Below are 21,452 nucleotides of genomic sequence, written 5' to 3' on the forward strand. Positions count from 1 at the left end.
AAAGAGAACTTGAAATGCTGATGAAGATCAAAGACTACATGGTCTTAAGTATGGATTTCACCTCATTATCAAGAAAACAAAATCCTCGTATCACAACTGGAACTATAAATAACATCATGATAAATGAAAAAAAGATTGAAGCTGTCAAAAACTTCATTTTGCTTGGATCCACAATCAGTACGCATGGAAGCAGCAGTCAAGAAGTCAAAGGTTGTATTGCGTTAGACAAATCTGCTGCAAAAGATATTTCTAAAGTGTTCAAAAGGAAAGGACAAAGGTGCACCTGACCCAAGCCATGCTATTTTCAATAACTTCATATGCATGTGGAAGTTGGACAGTGAGTAAAAAAGGATGTGGGAAGAGATGCATTTAAATTATGGTACTGGAGACTATTGAATGCACCGTGGAAAGCCAGAAGAACAAACAAGTCTATCTTGGATAAAGTACAGCCAGAATACCCCTTAAAAGTGAAGACAGAGAGACTTGGTCTCATAATTTGGATGTATTATCAGGAGGTACCTGTCCCTGGGAAAGGAAATCATGCTTGGAAAAGTGGAGGTTCAGCGAAAAAGCGAAAGATCCCCAACAAGATGGACTGACAGAGCGGCTGCAACAATGGGCACAAACATAAAAACAATTGTGAGGATGGCACAGGATCAGGCAGTGTTTAGTTGTGTTGTGCATAGGATTGCTATGAGTTGAAACCGATTCATGGACACTTTACCATAGCAACAGTTGATAACCACTGTAAGGGTTCCAGAAAGTTTCCATAAGAAATTTCATCTTTGGTTTTCAGTTACAATAAAGAAACCAAATGCAAGCATTCATAATATGCACACATTTTTATATATGTTACTCCTAATATTCTTTAATTTTGCACATATGAACAGAGACATGATGTTAATATGCAATTTAATGTTCTTTTTTATACTCATTTTTGTCATGTGTTTGCCATCATATTATTAATTTCCCATGAATTTCAATTAATATTTTGTTTGTAAAAAAGTATAGAAACACGAACATCTACTACACTATTTAATCTAGAAAAATTATGAATTTTGTTTCTATTAATAAAATCATAGGAGACTCTTAATTTCAGTTTCTTCATTTATAAGATAGGCATATTGTTAGGAACTAACCTCCCTGGGTTGTTATGAATGTGAAATGTGTATCATTATTGTAATTTAAAAAATTATGCATGTCTGTTGTTTAAATATTATATAATGAGCATCCATTGCTTTGGTAATCAGAACTAAAATGTAATTTTGAAATGTTATGATAGTGCTTTTAAATATTTAGTTTATTAAAATTGATTGGAATGCTATTTACATATTCCTGTAGGATGCTAGTGAACAAAAAACCGAACTGGAAAGATTAAAGCACAGAATAGCAGAAGAAGTTGTTAAAATTGAAGAAAGAAAAAATAAAATTGATGATGAATTAAGAGAAGTACAAGTAAGTTGACAAAGTAAATGTAAGAGTTATTTTTGGTTTTTTTGACTACCAGTTGTATATAGGAGTTTAAACATTTGTAGCTCAAGGTATTTATTATTGCCATTATCAAAAACTGGCATTCAGCCTTAATATTAAATATGAAAGAGAAGCTAGAAGGAAAGTTTGACAGGAACAGTAAGTGAGTTTATTGATGGCTGTTAAAAATAATCTTCATTGTTCTTGAGTCAGGTGGTTTTTGATTGTAGAGGGAAAAAATGTGTTAGCTTAAAATAAACTTTGAAGTGCTTTTCTCCAGACTTGAGTAAACTAGTAGTAGAATATAATTTTTAGTATTCAGTAAAGAGCTTTATGAAAATGCCAAATTGTGTAAAACAAATCTACTTTTTCTGATTGCTCCAGTTAGGGTGGCAGGAACTCTTTCAGACGTTTTGATATTTGATGATTTATTTAGTAGCTGTAGTCAGTTTGAATGAAATGACAGATTAGATTTTTGTAAATGCTTTAAGGACTTTTCTTTATAATATGAAAGCAAAAATATCCCTTTCCTCTTCTAGCCCCTAGTTAATGAAGCTAAATTAGCAGTTGGAAACATTAAGCCAGAATCTCTTTCAGAAATTCGCTCACTACGCATGCCACCTGATGTCATTAGAGACATTCTTGAAGGAATCTTAAGGTTAATGGGTATCTTTGATACATCTTGGGTGAGCATGAAAAGGTATGTTTTTAAATTTTTGGAAAAAAAAATTATTTCATCACGGGAATATACATTGTTTCATGTTTTTTGTTATTTCTTTTACTCTTCTCAAACTGAACTTCCTCTAAGAGTCTGATTATGTATTTTGCCTTGAAATTTCAAAATGTTCATTGTCACCCAATGTTAAAATCTATATAGTCTATTCTTTTTTTTTTTTTTTTATAAATGTTTTATTGTGAATGATATGATAGTTTACATGGGGGAACTTTAGTTTTACATTCATTCCATCGTATATCATCTCATTGCCATGGTTCCAATCCCCTCCATGCATCATCAACCACCCAAAGGGTGTATCCCAGAAACCTGCCCCTTACATTTCCCCCTCCTCCCCCCAGTTTTCAGCCCACAGTCCCTTTCCCTCTCTGGGTCCAAAGTCCCCAGTCGCTTCATCACTCTGCCTTCATCTCAGGCATCTCTGTTTCTCTGGGTAGGTTCCCGCTCTCGGCTCCTCTCCGTTGATGGTCCCAGAGGTCTCCGCTCCTATCCTGGAGAATTAATCACTCCCTTCCTTGTTACAAAACTTCTACCTTTGCATTTCCAACCCTCATAATCTATCCTGATAAGCATTATTCACTACAGTATCACAAGTTAACCATCTGTATCTCCTTTCATCAGCTCCGCCCAGACAGATTGAGTAGTGCCTACTGGAGATTCTGCCTTCCGCTATGCCCACTAGTGCTAGGTTCCCTCTTGAAAGCTTGTAAGCCAGTCACTTCTTGCCTTTGTAGTTCCCCCCTCCCCATTTGAGTATCTAATGTCCAAGCTGCCCTTCTGCGTCCACTCTGTGTGTGTGGGGGCGTGTGAATGTTTGTTGCTGTAAGGATTTGTTCTCTCTTTTGAGTTGCTACTCCATAGGTATAGGTCAAGTTCATCAGACTGTATCAGCTCATCCTTTTTTTTTTTCCCCTCTTATTTCTTCTCCTGGTTGAGCTCCGATCATCCAGTCATCCGGTCCAGGTCACGTGGGTATCATTTGCAAGTGTGGGTGCACTTGTGGCTATGTCCTCTCTTCCCGCAAGCCGGTAGCTCTACTCTACTCTCCTCTTGAGTCCTCCGTGGCCACGACACTATATATAGTCTATTCTTGATAAGTGATTGTTAAAAGCATCATAAAGGAGAAGAGGAATGTCTTAGAATCTTTAAGAATGCTTCAGTAAATGTAATCATTTATCCAGTTCTTTCACAGTACAAAACACTGTGAATTTCCTGTGACTTATTGAAGATGAAAATTCAGTCACTATTTTCAAAGATTCTGGCACTCCTGACAGAGTGAGAGAGAGAAGTACATCAATAATGCAAGTTGTAAAGTGGAAGTGATAAGGCTGAGTATTAACTATATATGGAGCCATGCAGTTTTAGGGTCCATGTTATAATAGTAGTGCTACAGTTTATGCTGATAACTAAATTCCATTTTCGGACCTAGGTTGATAGTAACAGGTTCTTTCCACATGTTTAGGTAGGGGAGGTTTAAATTAAGGGAGTACTTTTCCTTCTTCAAACTTAAGTTATGAAAATATGATAAATATGTACATATTCTAGTGCGTATGTTGTTGTTGTTGTTAAGTGCCATCGAGCCAGTACTGACCCATAGCGACCTTATGCATAGCAGAATGAAACACTGCCCGATACTGGGCCAACCTCACTACTGTTGCCACACTTCAGTCCATCGACGCTGCCACTTGGCCAATCCATCTCACTGAATTCTTCCTCGTTTTCTCTGACCCTCCACCTTACCAAACATGATATCCTTCAGTGACTGGTACCTCCTGACAATAAGTCCGAAGTATGACAGATGAAGTTTGGCCATCTTGGTCTCCAAGGAGGACTCTGGCTGCACTTCTTCTAAAATGGATCTATTGGTTCTTTTGACAGACCATGGCATTTCAGTATTCTCCTCAAACACCATAACTCAAAAACATCAACTCTTCTACTATCTTCCTAATTCACTGTCCAGCTTTCACATGCATATGAGGTTATTGAAAATACCATGGTTTGGGTCAGGCGCACCTTAGTCCTCAAGCTGACATCTTTGCTCTTCACCACTTTTAAAAGGTCTTGTGCAGCAGATTTGCCTAATGCAATACGTTGTTTGATTTCTTGACTGCTGCTTCCATGAGTGTTGACAGTTGATTCAAGAAGAATGAAGTCCTTGACAACTTCAGTGTTTTCTCCATTGATAAGAATGTTGTTCATTGGTCCAGTGGTGAGGATTTTTGTTTTCTTTACATTGAGATGTAATCCATATCAAAGGCTGTGCTCTTTGATCTTCATGAGTAAATGTTTTAAGTCCTCTTCACTTTCAGCAAGCAAGATTGTATCATCTGCATATTGCAGGTTGTTAATGAGTCTTCCTCCAATCCTGATGCCACGTTTTTCTTCATATAACCCAGCTTCTCGGATTATTTGCTCAGAATACAGATTGAATAAGTATGGTGAAAGAATACAACCTTGTCGCACACCTTTCTAAATTTGAAACCATTTAGTGTTCTCATGTCCTGTTCAAACAACTGCTTCTTGGTCCAGGTACAGATTCCTCATGAGCACAATTAAGTGTTCCGGAATACTCATACTTCGCAGTGTTGTTCATAGCTTGTCATGGTACACACAATCGAAAGCCTTCGCGTAGTCAGTAAAGCACAGGTAAACATCTTTCTGCTATTCTCTGCTTTCAGCCAAGATCCACTGGACATCAGCAATGATATTCCTCGTTCCACGGTCTCTTCTGATTCCGACTTGATCAGTAGTTGGAAAATACGGCCTTTTGTGATAGAAATGATGCTGGAGAACGCACGATAGAATTCTGCAAAACCAATGATTTGTTCTTCTCAAATACCTTCTTTAGACAGCATAAGAGATGACTATACACATGGACCTCACCACATTGAATACATAGAAATCAAATTAACTACATCTGCGGAAAGAGAAGATGGAAAAAGCCTCATATCATCAGTGAAAACAAGGCCAGGGGCAGACTGTAGAACAGACCACAATTACTCATGCAAATTCAAACTGAAACTGAAGAAAATGAAAACAAGTCCACAAGAGCTAAAATATGACCTTGAATATCCCACCTGAATTTAGAGATCATTTGAAGAACAGATTTGATATATTAAACATTAAAGACAGAAGACCAGAAAAGTTGTGGCATGACATCAAGAACATCCTACAGGAAGAAAGCAAGAAGTCATTAAGAAGACAAGAAAGAAGGAAAAGGTCAAAATGGATGTCAGAAGAGACACTGAAACTTGCTCTCCAGTGTAGAGAGGCTAAAGCAAATGGAAGAAATGAGGAGGTACAAGACCAGAACATAAAATTTCAAAGATTAACTCGAGAATATAAAGCCAAATATTACAACAAAATGTGCAAAGATCTGGAGTCAGAAAACCAAAAAAGAAGAATACACTCAGCATTTTTCAAGCTGGGGGAAATGAAGAAAAAATTCAAGCCTCAAGTTTCGTTATTGAAAGATTCTCTGGGAAAATTACTGAATGATGCAGGGAGCATCAAAAGAAGATGGAAGGAATACACAGAGTCACTGTACCAAAAGGAAATGGTTAATGTTCAGCCCTTTGAAGAGGTAACATATGATCAAGAGCCAATGATACTGAAGGAGGAAGTCCAAGTTTCATTTAAGGAACTGGCAAAGAGCAAGGCACCAGAAATTGATGGAATAAAAATTGAAAGCTCTCAAGAAAGTGAGGCGGCACAGGAGGCACTCACTCATCTCTGCCAAGAAATTTGGAAGACAACTGTCTGGCTGACTGATTGGAAAAGATCCATATTTGTGCCTATTCCAAAGAGGGGTGACCCAACAGAATGCAGAAACGTCGGACAGTCTCTTTGATATCCCATGCAAGTAAAGTTTTGCTAAAGGTAATACAGAAACACCTAAAAGCATACATTGACAGAGAACTTCCAGAGGTTCTAGCTGGATTCAGAAGAGTGCTTACGAGTACCCAGTAATTCACAAAAAGTGATGTGAGTAGGACAACGGATTTTAATTCTTTCATTTCCCTTCTTGCTCCAGAGTTTTTTGCAGAAAATTAGACTGCTGTACATCTTTCGAGAGTTTCTATGTTGGCAAAAAAAAAAAAAAAAAAAAAAAAAAAAGTGGTGAATAGAATAATAGATAGATGCTTAAAATTTTTAGTACCCTATTTTTTTTATAACAACTAGAAAGAACTTCATGCATACATCATTGTGTCAAATTTGTTAAATTGATATTTTTGTCTCTCTGTAACCTCATTTGAAGTAATATATTTTAATTTTAGTTTCCTTGCAAAAAGAGGTGTAAGAGAAGACATCGCAACTTTTGATGCACGAAATATTCCAAAGGAAATAAGAGATAGTGTTGAAGAACTTCTTTATAAAAACAAGGGATCTTTTGATCCAAAGGTAATTTTTAACAGTAACCCAAGAGTATTCTTTTTCATAATATATCTTAGTATTCTTGTTAAAACCTGATGGTCATTACCTAAAATACTTAAAAATATAAATGAAATAAGCTATAGTTATTATATTATAGCTGTGAGCATTCACCTACCTAATAAGGTAAATGAGAACCCAGGTAACATGGAGGGAAACTTATTTGAAGTGATATTGACTGTTATTTTCTGTCATTAATAATAGTGTGTTTCCAGCCTTTCATTTCATTACTTCCGATGTGCCTAGTACTCATCAACTTCTTCCTGTGTATTTTTCATATAACAACAGATATGCATGCTAATTTAAGGAGCTCTGGTAGCATAGTGGTTATGAGTCAGGCCGCCAACCCGAAGGTCAGTGGTTTGAAACCACAGCCATTCAGGGTGAGAAAGACGAGGCTTTCTGCTCCCGTAAACAATTACAGCCTCAGAAACCCTGTACAGGGTCGCTGTGAGTCAGAACCAACTCCGCGGCACTCAACCACCACCAACGATATCCATGTTAAGTTAATTGTATCTGTAATTTTAACAGACATTTTAAGTCCTGTCCATATGGTATTTTTTAGATTTTTCAGTTAAAATGTATGTGCACCATCTTGAACACTAATAGCAATGGTTTCAAAATTGCTTAAATCTGTTAAGCTTGCTTTCATATATATGGAACAGAAATAATTGATGTTTGAACATTATTGTTGATGACATAGCTCTTTATCATAAACATGACTAATAGAGTAATTACTTAGGTTGATAAAATATCATTATACTAATGGTTGTATGTGGTTCAAAAAGATTAATTTTAAAATAAAAAGTAGAGTTCATGTACATTTCTCTTAATGAAAATAGCAGTTGACTTTATTTTTTATTTTAGCTGTTAACCCCAAGATTTATTATTTAGAATGCGATATTAAATAAGTACTTAATGAAAACGTGTTAGGATTTATTTTGGTTTTATTTTAAATTTAGAATATTGAATAACGTCTAATGGATTTTTCAGAATGCTAAGCGTGCCAGTACTGCAGCTGCTCCGTTGGCTGCCTGGGTTAAAGCCAATGTCCAGTATTCTCATGTTTTGGAACGAATTCAGCCTTTGGAAACTGAGCAGGCAGGATTAGAATTGTAAGTGAAAGACACACAGTTCTGTACTGGAAATCTGACTGCAAGCTCTAAGTTTATGGCCTGGGCTTCTTGGCTACTGCGTTTCACTGTAGGTGATCAAGTGTAAAATGACCATTTCATGGAAACACCTCAATACGAGGATTTGTGGTGTTTTGTGTGTTTTTTTTTCAAATTCCTTGGGAATTTGAGAATGAATAATTTTCACTGAAAGAATTCTTATATCTTCTATTTTGGGTGTGGGTAGAAGTAATTGCAGATACGTGTGGCATAAACTCAACTTTCAATGTTTAGGATTGTGATAAGAGGTTGGCCACTCACTATTTAGAATGAATTCTGAGTTTGTATTTTTACTATTAAGTAATCCTTGGTATTAGGGCTTCTAGAGATATGTGGTGTCCACATTTTCATAACATTATAGGGGTCTGCTACTTTGGGGCTTTTCTCCGTATAGCTTTTGGCTTTTGCACTTGCAGCAGAACGATGTGGCCATCTGTTTCCATAAAGATTTATAGCCATGGAAACCCTAGGGGCAGTTCTGCTCTGTCCATCTAGGATAACTGAGTTGGCAATGGTAGTGGGTTTGGTTTTTAGTTTTTATGCTTATTATCACCTTTCAAAATTATATTGAGATTTATTTTTGCTTTCATTTTCTCTTCCATTCTCTTTATTCTTGTGTACATATACTTATTTTATTCCCTAGCTTAGATTTTAGTGGAGTTTTAGAAGGGCTAAAAAATAAATGAATATGGTTTACTTTAGTATTCTTATTTACTAGTTTACTGGAGTGCAAACCACAAGGTCAGCAGTTCAAACCTACCAGCTGCTCCTTGGAAACCCTATACAGGGTTGCTATGAGTTGGAAGCAGCTCAGCAGCATTGAAAAGCAATAACATGTTCACAAGTGTTTGTTTTCTTTTTCTTTTTTTAAAAATATAGACTACTAGACATGGTATAATTGAATCAAATTCTGAGCAAGATATTATAAGTAGTGAACTACCAACAGCTTTCCTTGTGATTTGTTTCCTTCAATTTTATACTTGAAGGCTTTGCTGCTGCCACTTAAAAGGTTGGTATCTAAAAGAGAATGATTTTTATAACATATATTTGTATTTTAGGAATTTGAAGAAAACTGAAGACAGAAAAAGGAAACTAGAGGAACTTCTTAATTCTGTTGGTCAAAAAGTATCAGAACTCAAAGAAAAGTAAGTTAGATTGTGCAATATATTTTGAATATTTGAAGACATATATGACAACTGACTTCCAATTTTGAAAAATGTAGTTGTAATCACTAGTTGTGTTCCTTTTAATGATCCATTACTCTAAAATGGGGGAATTATAAAATGATAAAGAAAGGGGGAATTATAAAATGATAAAGAAAGCACTCCTTTTTGAAAATAAAATTAAAAGAACAAAAAACTTGAAGTCTCTCTTTATGCGTCTATTGTTGTTGTTAAGTGCCATCAAGTTGGTTCCAACCCATAGTGACCCTGTATAGGCTTTCTGAGGAGCAGTGGTGAGCTTGAACCGCCGACCTTGCAGTTCAAACTGACTTTGCAATCCAGTGCGCTAACCTACAGTGCCACAGTACTCGTATTATATCTATTATGTACTCATATATGTGGGTATATGTGTGTATGAATATGTATAAATATCCAGTTGACCCTTGAACAACACAGGTTCTTCACAGAATTTTTTTTTTTTTTTTAAATTCTGCTAGATTCTAATCATCTTCTTGTGAGAACTTTGTGTCTACATTAAACTATGTATCAGAGAAAAAATTGATCTTTCGTGGTGCCCGTGTGTTTTTCATCATGCTTTTTGTAATACTTTAAACCTTGAATAACAACAATGGACCCTTATGAAGTGCCCCTTGTGATGCTGAAAGTGCTTCCAAGAAGCAGAGAAGTCATAATATTATATAAGAAAAAGTTCTTGTTGCTATTAGGTACCGCCAAGTCGGTACTGACTCATAGCAACAACAGAACAAAACACTGCCCAGTCCTGGGCCAGCTTCACAATTGTTGCCACTCTTGAGCCCATTGATGTTGCCACTTTGCCAATCCATCTCACTGGGAGTCTTCCTCTTTTTCTCTGACCCTCCACCTTACCAAACATGATATTCTTCTCCAGTGACTGGTCCCTCCTGACAATATGTCCAGAGAGGTGACGTTTGGTCATCTTGGCCTCCAAGGAGCACTCTGGCTGCACTTCTTCCAAAATGGATCTGCTGGTTCTTTTGGCAGCCCATGGCACTTTCAATATTCTCCTCCAACACCATAACTCAAAAGCATCAATTCTTCTACAGTCTTCCTTATTCACTGTCCAGCTTTCACATGCATATGAGGTAATTGAAAATATCAGGGCTTGGGTCAGGTGCACGTTAGTCCTCAAACTGACATCTTTGCTCTTCAACACTTTAAAAAGGTATTTTGCAGCACATTTGCCCAATGCAATACATGGTTTGATATCTTGACTGCTTCTTCCATGAATGTTGATAGTTGATCTAAGAAGAATGAAGTCCTTGCAACTTCAATCTTTTCTCCATTGATAAGAATGTTGTATAATTATTGGTCCAGTGGTGAGGATTTTTTTTTTTTTATATATGGAGATACAATCCACACCAAAGGATGTGGTCTTTGATCTTCATCAGTAAATATTTTAAGTCCTCTTCACTTTCAGCAAGCAAGGTTGCATCATCTGCATATCATAGGTTTTTAATGAGACTTCCTCCAATCCTGACGCCATGTTTTTCTTCATAGAACCCAACTTCTCAGATTATTTGCTCAGCATACAGGTTGAATAAGTATGGCGAAAGAATACAACCCTGTTGCACACCTTTATTAATTTGAAACCATTCAGTGTTCTCATGTTCTGTTCAAACAACTGCCTCTTGGTCCATGTACAGATTCCTCATGAGCACAATAAAGTGTTCTGGAATACTCATACTTCACAATGTTGTGCATAGCTTGTCATGATCCACACAATCAAAAGCCTTTGCGTAGTCAATAAAGCACAGGTAAACATCTTTATGATATTCTCTGCTTTAAGCTAAGATGCATTGGACATCAGCAAAGATATTCCTTGTTCCACAGCCTCTTCAGAATCCGGCTTGAACCTCTGGAAGTTCTCTGTCATTGTATGCTTTCTGCCATTTCTGTATTACTTTTAGTAAATCTTTACTCGCATGGGATATTAAAGAGATTGTCCGATGATTTCCGCATTTTGTTGGGTTACCGCTCTTCGGGATGGGCACAAATATGGATCTCTTCCAGTCTGTTGCCCAGATAGTTGTCTTCCAAGTTTCTTGGCAGACATGAGTGAATGCCTCCTGTTCCGTCTCACTTTCTTGTAAGATTTCAATTTTTATTCTTTCAATTCCTGGTGCCTTGTTCTTTGCCAATTCCTTCAATGCACCTTGGACTTCCTCCTTCAGTATCATTGGCTCTTTATCATATGCTACCTATCACCATTTCCTTTTGGTACAGTGACTCTATGTATTCTTTCCATCTTCTTTTGATGCTTTCTGCATCATTCAATAATTTTCCCAAAGAATCCTTCAATAATGAAAGTTAAGGCTAGAATTTTTTTCTTTAGTTCCCCCAGCTTGAGAAATGCTGAGTGTGTTCTTCCTTTTTGGTTTTCTGACTCCAGATCGTTGCACATTTTGCTGTAATTTTTGACTTTACCTTCTTGAGCTGACCTTTGAAATTTTCTGTTCAGGTCTTGGACCTCCTCATTTCTTCCATTTGCTTTAGCATCTCTAAATGCTGGAGAGCAAGTTTCAGTGTCTCTTCTGAGATCCATTTTGACCTTTTCCTTCTTTCTTGTCTTCTTAATGAATTCTTGCTTTCTTCCTGTATGATGTTCTTGATATCATCCGACAACTCTTCTGGTCTTTGGTCTTTAATGTTTAATGTATCAAATCTGTGCTTCTGAAGATCTCTAATTTCAGGTGGGATATATTCAAGATCATATTTTGGCTCTCGTGGACTTGTTTTTATTTTCTTCAGCTTCAGTTTGAATATGCATATAAGCAATTGATGCTCTGTTTTACAATCTGCCCTTGACCTTGTTTTGACTGATGATATGGAGCTTTTGTGTTGGGTCTTTCTGCAGATGTAGTCAATCTGATTTCTGTGTATTCCATCTGGCAAGGTCCATGTGTATAGTCATCTCTTATGCTGTGTAAAGAAGGTATTAAAGAAGGTATTTGAAATGAACAAATCATTGATTTTTCAGAATTTTATCCAGTTTCATTTCTATCACCAAGGCCATAGTTTCCAACCACTGATCCTAAGAAAAAGTAGACCTTAAATAATATGTACTGTCTATAGCTGTAGTTTCAAGATAAATGAATCCAGAGTAAGAACATTGTAAAAAAAAAAAAAAAAAAAAGAATTCTGTGTAGCCTTTCCTGAAGCTGTGCCAGCAAGCACAAAACATTACATATGGGCACAGTATATAGTATTTACAGCTTACAAAATAGGTGTTAATCAACTCTTGTTTATTGTTAAGACTGCCAGCCAGTAGTAGTTAACTTTTTTTTTTTTTTGAGTTTCTTGATTTATTTAAATGTTTTATTGTTTATTGTGTCTTCATGGGGGAACATTAGTTTTACATTCATTCCATCATACATCATCTCATTGCCATAGTTACAATCCCATCCATGCATCATCACCCAACCGAAGGGTATACCCTGACATTCCGCCCGCCCTCCCCTCACGGTCCTCAGCACACAGCCCCTCTCCTTCTGGATCCCAAGTCCCCAGCCACTCCATCTCTTCACGTCATCCTTTCTCTTCATGTCATCCTCTCTGTCTCAATCTCAGGCCTCACTGCTCCTCTGGGTGGGGTCCCGCTCTCCGCTCTTTTCCATTGATGGTCCCAGGGCCCTCCGCTCCTAGACTGAAAGGTTAATCACTCCCCTCCTTGCTATAAAATGTCCACCTTTACATTTCCAGCCCTCACAATCAGTCCTGGTAACAATTATTCACCCTTGCATCCCAAGGGATCCATCTGCATTTCTTTTCATCTGCCCTTCCTGGACAGGTCGGATACTACTTTCAGGACACTCTACCATCTTTCCTACCCTGTGGATCTAGGTTCCCTCTTGAAAGCTTGTAAGCCAGTCACTTCTTACCTTTGTATCCCTTCCCCCATTTTTGGGTAGCCAATGTTCAAGTTGTCCATCTCTATCTACTCTTTGTGTGGCTTACAAGTACTTTTTACAGAAAAATAATGAAAATAATTATAAACAAATTTGGCAACTGTGCAAAGGGAGCAATTATATATTTGAGGCAAGGTTTGAAATGTCATTTATATTTTTGGTAGATAGGTATTTGAGTAGGCTAGAGTGAGGACTGAGGTACGGGTGAGGTGGAGCTTCAGAGATATTCAATGAAAATGGGATAACTTGAAGATGGGCATTATATATGAGGGTTAGGGCATTTTCTGGAAATAAAAAGTTCTTTGGATGTTGACATATAGTTGTACTGGACTATATACCGTAATAGGATGGAAAAAAAAAAACACCTAAATAGATTCAGTCATTATTATGAGAGGATCTTGAATGTCAGACTGCAGAGGTGTTACATAATGCATTAGAGTGTGGAGGTCCAGCCTGCTAAGTTTATTGAAGTAGTGAATACTGGATTTTAAATGCATGCAATTGGTATATGTCTGCTCCACTAAATTTGTATACAACTATGGTAATATCACTAATTAAATTCTCACATAAAAGTGGTTTCCTTCGTAAGCATAATTGCATTAAATGTTTCCTACGTCCTTTCTGCTTTGAATTAAATTTTTATATTTTTTTAGATTTCAGAGCAGGACTTCAGAAGCTGCCAAGCTTGAAGCTGAAGTAAGCAAAGCACAAGAAACAATTAAAGCTGCAGATGTCTTAATTAATCAACTTGATAGAGAACACAAGAGATGGAATGCTCAGGTTTGTTTGAGAAGACATGAGTTTTCCCTTAAAATACAGAAAATCTATAATGTGATCTATTGTGTAAAAACAAAGTTGAGAAAATATCCTTCAAGTTTCGACTGATTCAGGATAAAAATCTAGATATAAATGGCCAGTATGTGAATTAATCTTTTCCCATTAACAAAATGGTATTCTCAATATTTACGTTATTTTAATGCACTCTGTTTTTTACATGGCTGGGCAAGTTTCTGTTACTTGTGTGAATGAAAAAAAATATATAAAATTTCACCCATTTATGAGTAGGAAGTATAAAAACGTTTTTTTTTTTTTTTTATATTTCTAATGATAGAAACGTTCCCAAAGGATTCTGTAAATGAGAAAATAAATATACATTGCTTCCCTTCAAATACATGGAAATAACAAAAACAAAAAGAAATTTCATGTGATTGTAAAGTATGATTTGCGTCACAAGGTTGGAGAAGTTTCAAATTCAGTGCGCGAATAAACAAAATATATACAATTTCTGTATTCATAAAGAAAAATTCTAAAAATTTATATATATATATAAATTATATAGTTGACCAAATATATAGTTTACCTTTTCCTATTCATTTACTATTTTTCTAAGGACTCTTACATGCTTTCATTGTTCTCTATTTTATATACTCATTTCGAAACTTTTTATTGTGAATCGAGTGAAGGTTAATCATCCGTTTTACATCCAACCAGTTATACGCTTTGCTTCATCCTAATGATAGCAATCCCCTCCATTCAACAACAGTTATCTCACTTCCTCCCTGTGTTTTCCATTTCCATTCTCCTTCCCAACCCCTCAAACTTTGTCCCAGGTAACTGTTGCCCTTTTGATCATGAATGATTGGTTAGTCCATCGTGAGTGTACCTCACTAATGTTGTTGTCCCCACTATATACCTATCCACTGCTTGGTTGAAAATTGGGCTACGATGGTGAATTCCATTCCAGACCTGAGGGTGGCTGAGGGTTATAGTCTCGGGGTCCTCCAGTCTCTTTTTGACCAGTAAGTCTTCTTTTATCATTTTGAGTTTTGTTCCACATTTTCTCCCACTTTATCTGGGACCTTCTAATGTGATTCCTTTCAGAGCAGTTGGTAGTGATAACCAGGCACCATCTTGTTCTTCTGGTCTCAGAGTTATGGAGACTGATGTTATGTGTTCTATTGGACTAGCTGATTCCAAGCATCTTCAATTTTTATCACTCTTGTTTCTTCCACACATGGAGAGACCAATAGTAGCACCTTAGATGCCTACTCATGAGCTCATGAGTTTCTGCTGTTAATTGTTAGTTCTCTTCTATTAGGGCATGAACAAAAATAATTGTTTCCTCAAAAATTGAAGTGAATGGTTTGCCGCTCTGGGCTTCAACGTCAACGTCATCTTGTTCCATCTTAAAAAGAGTTATCCTTTTGTAACCTGCTGATTTCTTTGGGATATTGTCCCCATAAACTTTTTGTAATGCATCGTGATTTCAGCTAAGCTTCATCACAAATTTGATGTTTGTTCTTGTGCCAATTTTATAATTCATATTGCTCTCATGGAGCGTTTTTCAAACTGATGTATTCTGCTTCTTAGTACCTCAAACTAGAGCCTGTTCAGACATAGTATCACATGTTATTGTTTTTCAGTGCCATGGAGTCGGTTCATACTCATAGCGACCCTGCATAGGGTTTCCAAGAAGCAGCTGATGGGTTTGAACCACTGACCTGAATCCATGCACAGTTTATTCATAGTATGCATTTTCTGTGAATTTTTGAAAATGTAAAATCTTTCTCAGTCTGCTTCTAATCAATTTTACCTATCTCTTTTCATCCATTTTTATATCTCTGCTCACCAGCTGCTCCTCGGAAACCCTATACAGGGTTGCTATGTGTCAGAACCAACTTGATGGCACTTAACAACACAACCACAACAACTCATACTGCTCAGTGTTATTCATTGGCAATACTAAACGTTTCAGTAATGAGTACTAATGTGTTTTTCTGTGTTTTGTTCTTTTCTTATGCTTTCTGTACTACCTTAATCTTATTTTTAAAATGATGTTAGATATATCTGTAATCAGGAAGAGAGTTCTATTTTTATTATAGTCAATGGGAACTCTTAATGACTATTAGTGGATTTGTTTCCATCAACATATCAGATTTCCATCCATTTTCAATATTCAACAATGTCTGAGGTCTTATTGATATTTTTTTATTTTGACAACTATATTCAAGACAGGAGATAAACCAGCAAGTTATGTTGTGAAATCTAATTTATAGAGCTATTTCTTTCCTTACAGGTCAGCGCATACCTCCATGAACCTTTCTCTCTCTCTCTCTTTTTCAGGTTGCAGAGATAAGTGAAGAATTAGCTACACTTCCTAAAAGAGCTCAGCTAGCTGCAGCGTTTATTACATATCTTTCTGCTGCTCCTGAGGGTGTGAGACAAACGAGTTTAGAAGAATGGACCCAATCAGCTGGACTTGAAAGTTTGTACTTACTCATGAATTTGAAATTTCACTATATTCAAACTATACATTTTTCTTTGCTTTTTTTGATATAATGATTTATCTCTGAAAGAACTACTTGAAACTCAAACTAATGAACTATTTTTTATATTGTGTGAATCCAGTTATACTTTTGGATAGTTTAAGTTTTACATTAATTTCATATCATGTGATCAGATTTAGGAACTCCAAAACTCCTTAAGGACCTCTGGTAGTGTAGTGGTTATGAATTGGGCTGAGAACCTCGGAAGGTCGGCAGTTAGAAACTACCAGCTGTTCTGCGGGAGAAAGATGAGGCTTTCTGCTCCCATAAAGATTTACAGCCTCGGAAACCCTGTACAGGGTCGTTATGAGTCGGAACCAACTCCCTGGTATTTAACAGCAACAACAACAAAGCTCCTTAGGAAAGTATAGATGTTATATAAGAATATAATATTGTTCAGTGCTGTGCAGTTGGTTCTGACTCACAGCCACTATGTATTGGGTTTCTAGATCTGCTTTTTTAAAAAATCTGAAAATTTTCGCTTTGGTTTCTGGTGGTAAATCCAGGTGGTCAGAGGAATTTTGCTTCAGTACGTTTCAAGTAGTTTTGTACCTTTTGTTTTATAAAGTATAAGATTATTGTAATGAAATATTACTGATGTCTAACTTTTCAGAATTCGATCTGAGGAGATTTCTCTGCACTGAAAGTGAGCAGTTAATTTGGAAAAGTGAAGGCCTACCATCAGATGACCTTTCCATAGAAAATGCTCTTGTGATCTTACAGGTAATTAATATATATTAATTTTCTCATTAAAACGGTTTTATCTTGAAGCTTACTAAAGGAATTTAGCTTCTTTTCTGAATTCTTAAATTTTTGCAGGTTTTTTCCTCTCTTAGTTATATAAAAGAAAAAAACATTTTGCAAATGAAAACCCACTTATGATGTTCAGTTCCTTAATATAAAAATGTAAATTAGAATAACATTATTTTCATGGGAGCAGTATAATCTAACATTTTAGGGGTAAGAATTCAGGGAGGGTAAATAAGCCTTTGGGGGAAAAATTTATCAGAATAGTTTTTACTTTTTACCGATGATGTTAATTGAAAATATCTACTTTTTGTAATCTCACTTGTCTTTTCTGATGAATATGGAGAAATTATGTTTATAATTTACTTCAACAATAATCAGGATTATTTTGTTATTTTGCACTGATAAGTTCCATATAGACTCTTTTTTATGGCACGAAGGTCATTTTTTTAAAATTGAGTTAATTGAAATGAACTCTTCTTTTTGAGTGGAATTCTATTTCGATTATAAGGTAGATTAAATTTAGAATAATTGTATTTAAGGGTGTGTCTGGGTAACTCTGTGATTTATGTGAAATTCAATCTCTAAGTCTACTGTAGTTTGTCTGGCCTTCTGTGATGTCTTCCAGAGAAAAGATGGTCATGGTTAATACAATATATTTTGTATATATACATCTCATTATCTATACCTAGATTTTTTTTTTTTTGCAATCCTTACTCTCAATGGATGCTTTTTCAGATTCAAGGTCTGCAGCCATTAAGCAGTTTACTAGTATAAGAAGTCTTTTATATTAAAATTTGTTCCTTTGTTGGTTTTATAAAAAAATACTTGACATTTTCACATTAAGTTATTAAAATGCATATACAAGGTTTCCTAAAAGTTTGTGAAAGAATTTCATTATCTTCCCATTCTATTTTTCCATGTACTTTTTGAAGCCCCCTTGTGTTGTCTGGTCTTTCAACAAGAATTAATTTTATTATGTTAGCAGAAAGCTCATATGGCTTCTTTTCCTGGAAGACAGAAAAAAAAGTTGAACAGTGTTATCCTCTGCCAATTCATCACATTGGGGAGTTTCCTCTCTTTTTTTTCTGACCTACACTTACCAGGCATGAGATCCTTCTCCACAGATATGTCCTTCGAGATAACATGTCTGAAGTATCAGAGACCAAATCTAACCATCGTGGCTTCTAAAGAGTATTTTGACTGTACTTCTTCCTAGGCAGATTGATTTGTTCTTTTGGAAGTCCCTGGCACTTTTTTGTTTTGTTTTTATTGTGAATTATAGTTTACATGGGCAAACATTAGCTTTACATTCATCCTATTGTATTTCATTTCATTGCTATGATTACAATCCCCTCCATGCCTCATCAAACAACTGAAGGATACACCCCACAAGCCTGCCTCCTGGTTGTCAGCACACAGCCCCTCTCCCTCTCTGGGTCTTGAGTCCCCAGCCGCTCCATCTCTCCACATCATCGTCTCTGCCTCCATCTCTGGCATCACTGCTTCTCTGGGTAGGTTCCTGCACTACACTCTTCTCCCTAGATGGCCCCAGGGCCCTCCGCTCCTGGACTGCAAAGTCAACCACTCTCGTCCTTTTGCTACAAAACATCTACCTTTACATTTCTAACCTTCACAGTTAGTCCTGATAGCAATTAATCACTATTGTACCACAAGAGTCTTATCCCCATTTCCTTTCATCAGCCCTGTCCAGATAGATTGGAAACCACTCGGTGGAGATTGTATCTTCCTCTGTACCCTCTGGAAAGCTTGTAAGCCAGTCACTACTTGCCTTTGTGCTCCCCCATTTTGGGTAACCAGTGTCTAAGTTGCCCATTGCTATCTACCCTGTGTATAGAGGGGGTGGAAATGATCCTGACTATAAACATTTGTTCCCTCTTTTGAGCTACTGCATCCATAGGTATAGGTCAAGTTCATTAAATTGTATCAGATTACACTTTTTTTCTTCTTCTATTTGAGTTCTGATCATCTGGCCATTGAAGCCAGGTCAAGTGGGTACTATCTGCAAGTGTGGGTGTTCTTGAGCATCTCCCCTCACTTCTTATCAGCTGGATGCTTCACTCTCCACTCTAGTCCTCTGTGGACATTTCACTGTCTCTGGGCCCAGGAGTCCCCAGGTCTTGCCATACTGCTAGCCAACCAGGTCTCCACCCTGAGTTCACAGGAGTCTATTGAACATGGTATGATTTCGCTCACAACTTCATTGCTATTTTTCCCCGACTTCCCCTTATCTGTGACCAACATGGTCACCAGACCACATGTCTGCTCGTGTATTTCCCTTGAGTCTTAGTCTTGGCAGGGTGTTTGCCCTGGGAGTACCCGACCACTTGCCTTTATGGCTTCTGGGCAATCTGCTTGCTTGTTCTTGTAGTCGTCAGTCAGTCGGACTGCCGTTATTGTTTTTATTTTTCCTGCCCGTCCTTCTTTCAAGAAGTATCTTCTGTTCTTCTAGCTGCTCCAGGCTGGTCTGCTTATCCTTTTAGATGGATATTTCCCACCTCAGAAGATTCTGAATGGGGATCAGGATTCCACCTATGGTCTTATGCAATGCAAAGGCTCTTTAGGCAGCCTCCTTCAGTGGGCAAGTTGTAGCCCCATTTTAGGTATTCCAGTGAGTTATAGGCTGAAGACGGACTTACAAGCTTTCTATGGTGACATTGCTGGCTATTCCTTTTTCTTCCCCTCAAATGTCTATTTTACGTAGGCAAGGGAAATCAAGATTGAAAAAGCAGCCAAGCATCTTCACATTATTTCCCCTCTTTTACCCATTCAAACCCTGCTTCAATCCATGTATCATAGAGCCCTGTATTTCCGTGGTTGTGGATACATCATTATTTACCTCTATCCCACTTAGCCTATGTAAACCTGCCCAACTGTTCTCCAATCTGCCTTGGTCTTCCATTTCCCTCCCCCTTCTTGTGTATTGTCATCCCCCCACCCCCACCCCCAGCACCCAAGCAGTACTTTGCTTATCCTGGGCCTCTTTCCTTTCCATTTAAAGTTTATAATTGTTTTTTCCATCTCTTTGAAGATTGTCATTGGAATCTGGATTGGGATTGCATTATATATGTAAATTGCTTTGGGCAGTATTGACATTTTCACAATGATAAGTCTTCATATCCAGATACATGTCACTTTTAATGTTCTCCTCAGACATCGTAATGCAAATGCATCAATTCTTCTACAGTCTGCTTTATTCTTTGCTCAACTTTCACATGTGTTTGAGGCAACTGTAGTTCTTACTGGTGCAGAATAAGGTGATCTGTAATCCTATCATCGATACATTGAGTGGGGCATGGAGGGTTATATTATTATAATCACTGTAATAATCTCATCATTTCCTTTCATGCACCTTTATAACCCGCCTCTCTTTTACTCATATTTCCTACCACTAAAGATATCACAGTCTTGGCCAAGTAATGAAAGCTTCAAATCTACAAGTTATTCTCACGATGCCTCTTTACTTTTGATGCAATTAGTTGTTTATAAACTCCTTTCAAATTTATTTTCAAATTTCTCATGAATTTGTTGTGGTCTAACCATTATCACGGCAGTGGCTTCCTGTATGCCTTCATCATTTCATATCTCTGTGGAAACGGTATTCAACTGGATGGTCTGTGCCACCATACTGCTATTGGAGTGAGCTTTCTAAAATACTAATCTGATCATGATCTTAGATATTAATGTATTTCAGTTACTGCCCATAACTTACAGTATAAAAATTACATTATCTTTAAATGCAGCATAATAAAGTTCCTCATGATTAGATCCATTTGTTCCTACTATTATATATATATATAATCTTTGCTCACAGTTTTAATTTTAGTTATGCTAAACTGGTAATTTCCCAAATAAAACCCCAAGCTGTTTTATTCCCCTGTCCATCATGCTGTTGGCTCTGCTTGCAGTCGTTTTACATTTTTTTGGCCTGGTTAAGCCTAGTTCACTTTTCATGACTTAATTTGACTGGAATTACTTCTTCGTCACTTTCTTCAGCTCCACTTGTGATCCTCCTCTAGCAGCTTATGTAAGCCTTGATTATGGAATTATCATTGTTTTCTATATTAGACATAAATTCATTGAGGGCCAGGGAATGTGTTTTACTAATTTTGTATCTTTCATGTGGTTATCCAACATATGTTACATGAATTATTGACAACCGAACATTTTGAATCCTTAATAGTTAGTTAAATGTAAAATTTAACCTCATTTAATCAGGGAGCACAAAGATGACATGTACATAAGAGATCTTTACCATGTTTCTCTGAAAGTGAATAAATAAGACAATGACAAATGTGGGCATACCCTTTGAAAGTCTTAAGAGTACTTTCTGTGCTAAAAATGTGATATTTTGAAACATTACTTTCTTTTTCTTTTTTTTTTTAAACTGCATCAGATCATTGGTTTGAAATCATGGGTAAGAATATTTTTAACATTTAAAA

The 21,452-nt window shown here is 36.7% G+C and overlaps 1 protein-coding gene across 2 annotated transcripts in view; it reads left to right on the forward strand.

Annotated features, from left to right (window-relative positions):
- DYNC2H1 (dynein, cytoplasmic 2, heavy chain 1) overlaps positions 1-21,452 on the forward strand; it is a 369,106-nt gene that overhangs the window by 154,781 nt on the left and 192,873 nt on the right. The window contains exons 56-64 of one of the 2 annotated variants that reach the window (XM_006833779.1): positions 1,342-1,455; positions 2,010-2,170; positions 6,481-6,604; positions 7,628-7,749; positions 8,865-8,951; positions 13,570-13,696; positions 16,040-16,181; positions 16,856-16,965; positions 21,407-21,427. In XM_006833779.1, coding sequence (XP_006833842.1) covers positions 1,342-1,455; positions 2,010-2,170; positions 6,481-6,604; positions 7,628-7,749; positions 8,865-8,951; positions 13,570-13,696; positions 16,040-16,181; positions 16,856-16,965; positions 21,407-21,427 — 1,008 coding nt within the window. The remainder of the gene's footprint in view (positions 1-1,341; positions 1,456-2,009; positions 2,171-6,480; positions 6,605-7,627; positions 7,750-8,864; positions 8,952-13,569; positions 13,697-16,039; positions 16,182-16,855; positions 16,966-21,406; positions 21,428-21,452) is intronic. The other variant, XM_006833780.1, reaches the window with a different exon arrangement.

The sequence above is a fragment of the Chrysochloris asiatica genome, unplaced genomic scaffold (assembly GCF_000296735.1).
Source record: "Chrysochloris asiatica unplaced genomic scaffold, ChrAsi1.0 scaffold00008, whole genome shotgun sequence".
In the NCBI taxonomy this organism is placed as follows: Eukaryota; Metazoa; Chordata; class Mammalia; order Afrosoricida; family Chrysochloridae; genus Chrysochloris; species Chrysochloris asiatica.